Here is a 10759-nt window from a genome sequence, read left to right as displayed (position 1 = left end):
TACATGAAGCAGCCCAGGCACATTGACATGACTAAAACCTGTTAATTGACTTTCCTGGGCATTCAAGATGTTATATACGTAGTTCCTGTAATCAAAGGAGAGGATGTAGCATTATGGCTAGAGCGGTCAAAGTTGACGATGGGGAACCGGGTTCAAGTCTTGGCAACGACGCCCAAGTCACTTAATCTCCCCGTGCCTATCAAACATGAATGTGTCAATCTGCAACGAAACTGGTGCTCATGTAAGGCGTTCTGATTTCTCGGGTCTAGTTCGCGCTATATAAGACGCTTAAAAAATCAATTTTTTTTTAAAAAAGCTGCTGATAGCCAATGAGGTGATGGATATGTTGGCAATTAAAAAGACAAATATTGAAAGAAAACTTTCATAACCATGGAACTATTGTTTGAAGAGGTAAATCGGGCAACAGTAGAGAAAGAGTGCTTTGACATCATTTAGGTACCAAACAGGTTCTGGTCTTAACATTCTGTGACATACTTCATTGTTCAGATACATAATCAGCGTCATGATTGGCTGGTGGAGACATTATAGGTATGCTATGGTTTATTTCATTGCAAGGTTTTGATATGGAGGTCCTTACAACCATGCTCATGTGGCTGAAATGTTGACAGACTATTTTCGGCTCAACAACATTTTGAAAGTAACCTTCTGACTATGGTCACTCGCGTAAGCAAAAGCTGGGACACACAAACAAGTCCTCAAACAAGTTGCTGAACCTCTGAAGTTTATTGTTCAATAAATACTAGCAGGATTTCAACAGACATTTACTTTCATGTCATGTGCATGTGCTTTTTAATGAACACTGTAGTTTAGCTTACAGGTAAAGATTATATCTAGAATGTTTGCAGAGCGCAGTGAGTTAAGCTGTCACATTTAACATCTACTGATGTGCAAGTCAAGAGTTTGAATCCTACCAACGCAAAATTCCCTTGTAAGAGAGAATGTAGCAGACTAAGGCTATCATTCAGAGGCTCATGGTAATCTCGATTTGGGCACACACTGGAGTTTGCACATACATCGAGAGTCCGTGTTTTGGTGTAATTAGTGAAAATCAACAATATTTCCAAGTACTATTTCACCAGGAAAAGACTGGTGACATTTGTCCTGGGAAAAATGGTCAGGAAGACACAAAACAGGCTGTACTCAGTGTGAGCAGACTCTGATACCTCATGCTATGCCTCATTCTAACATGTGAAACTCTGAATAATGCAGTAATACTGCACTCCATAAGTACCGCACCCATTGATATTATTTACTGAGTCTGGTTTTATCACACTAAAAACAGGCAACTCGTAAAGTAGCCCAATTAATTTTTCACGGTCCCTATCACCACTTAAATAACTATAACAGAGTGTAACAGTAATGTAGAATCCCCTAGGATTATTCAATCATTACTTAATCCTCCTTTATGTTTAACTAGTTTCAGATTAACTTCTTATTTTTCAATAAACTATCTTTTTGAAGTTTTAGTTTTACTTCTTGTATCCAAGGTGTTGTTTATTTACTGTGCCTCTGAAGAAATGTCTGTGTAGCTCAATCTGCAAGCAAATTAACTAAGGGTAGATACCATGAACCTAAGTCCACTGTTTCCTATTTTGTTAGCGCGTTTCGGCCCCTCACCATTAAACTCAGGCAAGATACACATTGCCCCAGGGGCCAGAACATGATTAAAGAAATGTAACCAACCAGTCCCAGAAAGGCTAAACGATCCCACATGTTCAAAAAACTACTTTGAGATTTGGAAATTCCTAAGGGGCTACCCTCCTCAATAACCAGTCATGTTTAAATGGTACAAGCACGTGTATGATTCTTGTCCCAGCAATTCTCAATCATGCTGGCTGTAACTCGTAGTAAAAAATCATACCTTAATGGAACGCATCCAATATTGCTCAAAGAAAGCACTGTCCTGTTGGGATTTAACATCTCCTCATTTTTCAGTTTTCCCATTGAGCCTGGATCTAGAATAAAGGCCCCACTCACAGTGCTAACAACAACCAAAATAATTAAGTCGGCACCAGAACTAAACCCAACTTTCTGGGTTAATAATAATTAAGCCCTTGTGTAAAGAGTAAAGCTACTGTGTAGAAGGTGCAGTTATAAGCTTAGCATTATACTACTTCAAAACTTTATGAATTGCTACGTTTCTTGTCAGCCAATAACAAAGTGTTCATGTCATATGCACCTGACCTAAAGAGACTACATCAATTACATTGGCAGGTCCTTTCCCTATCGTCCTCTCACCTAAACATTACATATTTGCCTGCATGGAAAGCCATTAAATACCTTCACTTTAGGGGTAGATGCTAACTCAGTTGTAAAATAGCAGTACATCTTCCTGGTCAACACATCGTATCTGCTGAAAAAGCGGTCAAGTGGTCAAAAGATACTCCATTATCATAACTTAATATTTGAGACAACTGCGGATAACACTGATACCATCCTCACCATAGAAATGTACAGAATTTTAGGACAATCTGGGCTGTCCATATAAGACACATAATACATACAAGTAGTAGTAACCCTATAGACACTATTCCTAGAGACCAGTCTCTAGGTTTATCATAGCTCTCACAAAACTGTTAGAACTCTCAGTGGCTAAACTCTTTAAGTTTGGTTACCTGAGCACAATTATTTAGGGGACACCTCACCAATAGCAGTAATGCAACTAAACCGCTCCCAAGGCATCAAAACATACTGTGGGTCTTGACAATGCTTTTCCACCAGATTTATGAACATTGGGAAATGCGGTACAGTAAACAATATATCCCTCTCCAGTGTCATGGCTTCTGGTGCCCACTACCTTATCCTTAAATGGACGCAAGGCTTTCAATGTTCCGAATGCAGAACTACACACTTTGATGCATTGTATCCTAGGTTGCCAAATGTGTGTTCAATTTTGTTATTGTGTTGCAGTTGTGCCACAAAGAGGCAACTCCCACCTTCCAACTCTGCAATACTGTTTATAAAATCTTTGGAAAGGCTTATACTGACCGACGTGACTTTGCAATAGTGATTTGACTATTATGCCGGTTTCTAAAAACCTTCAGAAATGCATAATGCAGAAACTGCACTTAGTATTATTTATAAAAGTGATCACCCATTATGGGGAATCACGCTAAGCACCTGAAGACAGTACATTTTGCTCAGCAAGCCAGCAGTGGACAGGTACCAGACTTCTTTGATGTTGGATCTTAAATCACATTGATATAACAATAGTTGAACTGTTAGACCAGAAGGCTGGGTGAGTGCAGCTTTAAAATAAGACCATTAGATGGTAACCCCAAAATCAGCAGCCAACTTTAAAGCAAATAGATACATACAGAATTTAAACCAAATGAAACCTCACAAAGCAGTGGGCAAAAGATTCTTTGTGTTTCCAATTCACAGTCCCTACTGGGAAAAAATATTGAGCTCATTTAGCTCAAATATTGTTGGAGGGTTACACAGTGATCCACTGTTCTGACCCTTCTGGCAGGATATTTTGTCTTCCTTTGGTTATATGGCAGAACCATTCTTAGGTTCAGGGATACTAGGACAACCACAAGTATACCTGAAATATACATCAGCAGAACCCACGAAATACAGTATTTGATAAAACGTAGCACACAATTCTCTTTACAGTATTGCACATTAAACAATACTTAGCACTAGTTTTCATTAAAAGTCTGTATGAACGTAGTATTTTTCTGATATTACAAATCTGATATAATAGAAAAGTCAGATCTTGGAAGGGAATGCTCCATTGTCAAGGTTCCTTCAAAGACCAAAAACAATAAGAAGTGTATTTAAGTACTGGATGAATCATTGGAATGCTAACGAATATATACGTATTAATGTATACTCTGGTCAAAATAGCTTCTTTTTCAGTTTGCTTCTAATAACCCTGAGGAGTCAAAAGAGGAAGAAATCCATGGCTATAAAATCCAATTCAATTATTTGCCGGAGAAGAGAACGTGTACGCATCCGTGGGCACTGTCATAAGTGCATTATTTCTCTGACAGCTACAGACGTTCCTTTACAGAAGGAGGAAGCGTGTCCAGCAGGTTTTCCTCCACGATGAGGCTGCTCAGTTTCAGGGACTGACATGCTCCTAGTTCAACAGGAAGTCTTTCGAGCTGGTTTCCGATGAGCTCCAACTTCACAAGGTTCAGCAGTTCACCTACCAGAGGGGACAGGCTCGTCAGGCTGTTATGTCCCAGAAGTAAACATTGCAGCTTTGTACACTGAAATAACCCATCTGGCAGAGTTTCAATCTGAAAAGGAAATAAAACAAGAGGCATTTATTTATGCTCGCCTGCAGAAAAAATGGCACGATGATTAAAAACGTCCCATTACATAATGCATTTGTTAGAGCACTATCAGATAAATGACAGTAACACAAGGCAAGGCATGCCATATTTTTAGAACAGAAGAATGAAATCTGTGTTATCATGAGTCCTTTTCTTGATTTGTTATCAAACAAACTGGGTTCCAGTGGCGACAGTGGCTTAATTTAGTTATGAAATATTTCTACCTCTTTGATTTTGGTCATTAAAGCTGTATTTATTTACTGGCTCTAAATGTCAAACCACACCACTTGTCTCCATGGTATTGTGAAGCATTTTTCTGGATTCTCGACCAGGCAGAGGACTCAGTAGTATCAGTGGGGTGCATGCAGTGCTGTTCACCTACTGAAAAACAAAAGTACTAACTGCTTAATGCTACTGCATTTTAACTGAATACCGAGTACTCTTTTGTACTCTCAAGTCTCCAAGAATAGCTAGTCAGATAGTGAAGGCTCAGTCCAGGAGATAGTAATGGGTTTGGAACTCGGATACAGTTTGACAATCAACACACTTCATAAAATCCAATATTCTTAAGAACCTTCCCTCATAAATAGAATGGGTCATTATTTGCAAGTAGGAACGGCAGGGCAGTCAGAATGATAAATAATACAATGCAATAACAGGATGTTGCTGCAACTTCTGGAGTACTTAAAAAACCTAATGTCTGAAAAGTTCGCAGGGTTAGGACTGGAGTGCTGGTAGCACTCGGTTATCAGACACAGTGAGCATGGCATCCGATACCGTGGGGCAGACTGGTACCTTTTCTTTGGCACATGTGTCATTGGCACACCAATGGGAGTTTCCCATTTCAGAAACCAGCATTACCGAATGACTAGCTGCATCCGATACCTTTGGGCAGACTGGTACCTTTTCTTTGGGACCTGTTTTATTGGCACACCAATGGGAATTTCCCATTTCAGAAACCAGCATTACTGAACACCTAGCTAGTCACAGCTGATTGTTTTAAACAGTGTAGACAGCCCTGCCCAGTGCCACCGATTGAACTGACTAGTACCCAGTGGGCACAGGTAGCACCCTGTTTAATACTGCCAAACCAATTAACAATCTGTGTGTTAAACTATTCTAGATTCAAACTAGCAATGCCTTGCCAAAGGAGCAGAACCCAATTGAACTGAGTGAAAGAAGGAAAAGAGTCTGCACCTTTCAGACTCTTTCTCTTGCCTCTAAACCTAGTTGGCAGTATGGCAGTATCCACTCTTGTTTCTATTTTTCTTGAATCAAGGAACCAAGCGCTTGTGGAAAGGGAGTCCCATGGCACTCGGTCTGCGAGAAGGCATAGAAATAGATGTCCCCTATAAATCCATAGAAGGGCCCAACGCCAGGTGTGGACCATAACATAAAAGACTCACAACCAAATGCAGGCTTAGCCTTGGGTTTGCCTGAAGACTCCATTATACAAAAAGTTATTGCTCCCTGTATCCAGGAGCCTACACAAACTCCAGCATCATCAGAGTCCACAAGGCAGCTGTATAGGCCATTGGTGAAAGGGAGAGGATAGTGAAAGATACCGGGTAGAGGGAGCTTACATTCTGTCCCACACAGGCTTCTAAAGCATTCCCTTAATTGCTAACCTTAGCAGGCTGTCAATATGGCTAAGTCAATGAGAGGAAGGGACCTGGGTGAGAACATCCATCAATGCAGGGAAAGGCAATGGTCCTGCACTTACATTCACTCTGTGTGTGTCTTGAATTCGATATTGAGACAAGGATTAGCTGAATGAACACATGGATGAATGAATGAGTGACACAACAAAGCTTAAGTCAAGAATATGCACTGCTCGTCCAGTGCAAGCATTCAGTAGGAGTGGGGATCACTGTGCCATTAACATGTCAAGAATTACCTTTACCACCATTACAATTTAACATACTCAATGATCCTTAATGCATGTTCAGATTTTGCAAGCACTCATTAATCCTAGTGCATGTTCAGACTTGCACCATCACTCAGTAATCATTTGGACAGGTTGTGATTTTCATCATCTGTCACTAATCATAAGTGCATATCAATATTTGTTTAATTAATCCTGCTACATTCCATTTGCAAACTTATCAACAAACTACAAATGCCAATAATACAATTAGCCATTTTCGTGTGCAATGTTATGAATGTTACACTGAAGACATTATACCTCTACCCATCCTTTGCTAACAACCATGTCTTTTTTGCTCTTTCCTCCTTATGATGATAGCTTTACTTCCACCACAAAGAGGCAATGTGCCTCCTCAAGCGGGCCATAGTAGCAGTGTGGGACACCATGCTCACACAGTTCTGCGAGGAGATGCAGGAAGCTGACCCTCAAGGGTTGCTTGGTTGCTACTCCCCAGATGTTTCACCCGACAAATTGACATAAGTCCTTTTTCTCTCTGCTGGGTGGATGCCTCGGACCCTACCCACATGCTGCCCCTGACCCCAGCCAACAACCGTCTTAGCTGTGGGTTACAGCCTCCACCTAAATGGCTCTCTGCCACCCACCCATCCGCTGCCACGCTCTCCCCGACAGCTTGGTCATCTATGCTCGCGCGATGGAGTCATTTAACCCCACATTCACTGCTCAAGAGGTATACACACCCAATGGCAACACGCCGCACCTGCATTCTACTAAAGCATTCAGCATGGACTGCATAACTAGCGCATCCTCCTCCCACCCATGAGCTGGAGTGACCCACAGTTCCTACCTCCAATCTAACATTACCCCAAGTTCCACAGCGAGCTTCCCTCATGACTAGTGTGTCCATGCTAACAAGTAACAATTGCACTGTAAATGTTATGATGACTTTTTTAATGATGTTTTAAAGTGAAAAACCTCAATAAAAAGAATTTGAAAAAGAAATGATGATCGCTTTAAAAACATGCACTAACATAGATCGTTACCAGATGTCCCTCTTAAGGGAACATAAAGGGTGCAATATACAGGTTGCTGCTAAATTTCAATTACATTCAATGTAGTCTTTATTTCGACCGTTCTGATCTTAAAAGACACATAAATAATTACAATAACACAATAAAAGGAAATCTTGAGTAAAAACATGATCACTAAGATAATAAAACAGGATACATCAAAGATGATAGCACAACATGGGTGTAATAACCTGATAAAACCAATCATTAAAAATACACATTTAATTAATTAGGGAGGTCTATTGTTCGTGTTATATTGCACTAGCACCAGAAATAGTTTAGCTATGTTCATATCATTTGTGCATCATTCTCAAAGATAACCCAACAACAATAGCAGCAACATTAACTTAAATCTGGTCTTTAGCAGTTGTTGATCTTTTTAAGAAGTTGGACCGTATTCTCCACATCCAGCATAAAAATGTTGCTAAAGCTATCAAAATAGGCTCTTGGGCGCTGGTCTTCAATAGTCTAAGAGCAGTGGCACATGACATAGTGCCCATATTAGGACAAACTGGTTTTAACCACTTACTTCGTGGCGCATTATAGGCAGAGCATACAAATAATATGTGTGATATTGTTTCATCCTGGTCCTGGCAGAATGCACATTTACTATCCGGGGTATTTTTCCACTTAGCAGTAAAAGATCTGATTGGAAAAATACCTACTCTATACTGATAAAATAGTTTCCTATCACCAGGCCTGGTAATATAGTCTCAAAAATGTTCAAACATGGGTTCAGACTTGTGTTCGAAGAAAGTGCTGGTCAGTGCTTAGTTACTACTAGTGGATCGCATGGTGTTATCTTTAACAATGGTCCCATAGACCTCTTTAAAAACTTGTTCGGAGGGGAACAAGTGAACACCCGGATCTTCCCATAAATGGGACATGCCCATGTGTACAAGGCAACATTTTATCTTTTCCAGCCAAATGATCTTATGTGATGTTTCTGCATCTCTGACGTCTTTAAGCGCACTTGCATAGTGTATCAGCTTCTGGATTGTCCATAATCTTCGCCAGAAAGCAAGCGGTCTAAATCTTGACAACTTTGCCAGCACAATACATCCCAAATCATAATAAAGGGGTTTAAGAGGTGTGTTCTGGGAAAGACCGGTTATACTCCTCACAAATTTATTCTGGGCTAAGGTGAGCAATAAGACATTCTCGAAGCCCCACAGTTCTGCTCCATAAAGGATGGAAGCCAAGACCTTTTTTTTTATAAATCTTTAGAACAGGGCCTATTGGCTTAGTGTGGGAACGCCCATGCTCACTGAGTAAGGCTCCTGTCAGTTGTGAGTGCTTAAGTACCAATAAGTCTATCTGGGGCTTCCAATCGTGCTTTCTGCCCAATGTGATCCCCAAGTAAGTGAATACATCTGTTTGTTCTAATGTGACCTCATTCATAGAAACCCTGCCCCTGGCCGCTTTATGCTTGTGCAGAACCATGAAATTGGTGTTATCCACATTCACCTTCAGCTCATGATCTCGGCAAAAGTCCTCAAAGCGACATCGCGCTTGCTGCAACCCCTTTTGTGTTTTTGATATTATTAGGGTATCGTCTGCAAACATAAGTAATTGGGACCTTTGAGCGAGCTAATTAAGGAGCATCGGTGGGATGTACTAAAAAATAATTAACAACCCCATTTATTACCAGAGAAAATAATGTGCCAGGACACACCCTTGGCGTACCTCTTTTAAGATCAGAAACCTGGGAGTGGTATTACCCTAGGCACACCCCATCGTGCCTGTGCAAAAATAGCTTTGTGCAATGTGGCTGTAAGTGATAAAAGTTCCAAGGGCATGCCTAAGTCTTTCAGAACAGTCCAGAGCTTATTACGTGGTACTGTGTCAAATGCTGATTTTAAATGAACAAAGGCGGCATAAATAGTACTGCCAGCTAAGATTACGACACGCCAGTAAATTAAAACAAAACGAAAGACCTGGTTGATGGTGCCTATGTGTGCCATAAATCCTGCCTGTAAGGGTGATAATATGTTGTTTTCATTTATCAATAACTGAATTCTATTTAACAATACCCTGGCCATGATTTTTTGTGAAAAAATCAGTTAAGACTGATGGGCCTATAATTACTAGGGTTGGAGCGATCCCCTTTTTATAGATTGGTAAAATTTCAGCTCCTCGCCAGGAGTCGGGTATATTTGCTCCACTAGCAATCGCATTCACAAGCAACTGGATATACTGTAACCAGTTATCTTTGTCGTGATCGAACAGGTCCACCGAATACCATCAAGGCCAGGGGCCCTACCCTTTGGTGCAGCATTCACAGCAATTTCCACCTCACTATTCGTAAAAATTAATACCGAATCAGGCTCTGGGGGTGGGACAAGTCTTCACCAACATCATTAACCCCAACAGCGAACTGCTCCTCAAAGGAGGCCGACTTATCTGGGAAAACATGATTTTGGGGAGCATGGCCAGATCCCCCCTCTTCCCCACTTGACAAGCTGCCTGAATTTTTGCATGTTTTTTTCTTTACTGGCTACCAGAAGTTCTAACTATTTTGACTCGTCCCAGGACCTTTGTGCTACCGCTTGGGTGTTTTTGTACAGCTTCCGTTTGATTAGAATGTTTCCCAAGTCTTTAGATCTAATAACATGGGTCAGTTGCTTATACACATCTCTGCATGACTGGTTATCCCATTGGTCGTGCTTTGGGTAGGCCTATTACAGGTTTTATGAGGATGCTAAATTTCACTCATACGTAAGCAGAAAGGGTGCAATACCTCAGGTCAATACCAGCAAAGCTTTTGAAGTTAATTGAAGTACAGTGTCTCAGATCGTCACAAGTCGACCTGCTCAAGTGAGCAGAAAGTGTGTTGCACTTCAGGCTGCTGCTAGAGATCTTCCTGCAGCTATTATTACTGGAGGTACTCCTACAATGAACAGGAGGGTGTAGGACCACAGGTCGATACTAGATATACCTCTAAAGTAAGGAGAATGCATGCAGAACCAGAGGCCGCTACCAAAAGACGTTCTTAAAGTGAACAGAAAGGGTACAGTACCCCAGGTTGTAGCTAAAAGTCTCTCTAAACTATATAGAAACTGGTGATTTGGAACATTTCATGCATTTACACCTTGATTAGTTAAAGCATGGCAATTGAATAACTTTTAAATAAATAAACTGGACTAAACAACACTTTAAAAAGCAATTATGAATTGCATTTCAACAACAAAATCAACGTGTGAAAGATTACACTTTTCCCATTGTGGTCAATCTTTCTATGCATGATTTAGCACGCAGATCACCATAGCTAGAGGATGCAAAGTCTCAACAATAATATATAATAAGGTGTTGAAAAATTGAAATCCATAGTTATCTAAAGTGTATTGTTGCACAAGATTTAAATTTCAAATAAGTTTTTCCAGAACAAGTCACCCTAACAAATAGAAGAGATGCTTTACTGACTATTGACTTGGGGTTAGGTTGCAGTTCAATGCATGCATAGTGAGAAAAGCACTGCTAACATTTAACCAAAACAT

General features: G+C 40.5%; 1 protein-coding gene across 4 annotated transcripts in view; it reads right to left on the bottom strand.

The window, feature by feature from the left end:
• Positions 1 to 721: 721 nt before the first annotated feature.
• The window catches only part of LRRC8B (leucine rich repeat containing 8 VRAC subunit B), a 196776-nt gene continuing 186738 nt past the window's right edge, over positions 722 to 10759 (bottom strand). For 3 of the 4 annotated variants that reach the window (XM_078646009.1, XM_078645996.1, XM_078646002.1), the window contains one exon: positions 722 to 4271. In XM_078646009.1, the coding sequence (XP_078502135.1) occupies positions 4020 to 4271 (252 nt within the window). In that variant the 3' untranslated portion in view covers positions 722 to 4019. The remainder of the gene's footprint in view (positions 4272 to 10759) is intronic. The other variant, XM_078646015.1, reaches the window with a different exon arrangement.

The sequence above is a fragment of the Lissotriton helveticus genome, chromosome 1_1, assembly GCF_964261635.1.
Source record: "Lissotriton helveticus chromosome 1_1, aLisHel1.1, whole genome shotgun sequence".
Classification (NCBI taxonomy): domain Eukaryota; kingdom Metazoa; phylum Chordata; class Amphibia; order Caudata; family Salamandridae; genus Lissotriton; species Lissotriton helveticus.
This window is presented reverse-complemented; position numbering and strand designations above follow the sequence as displayed.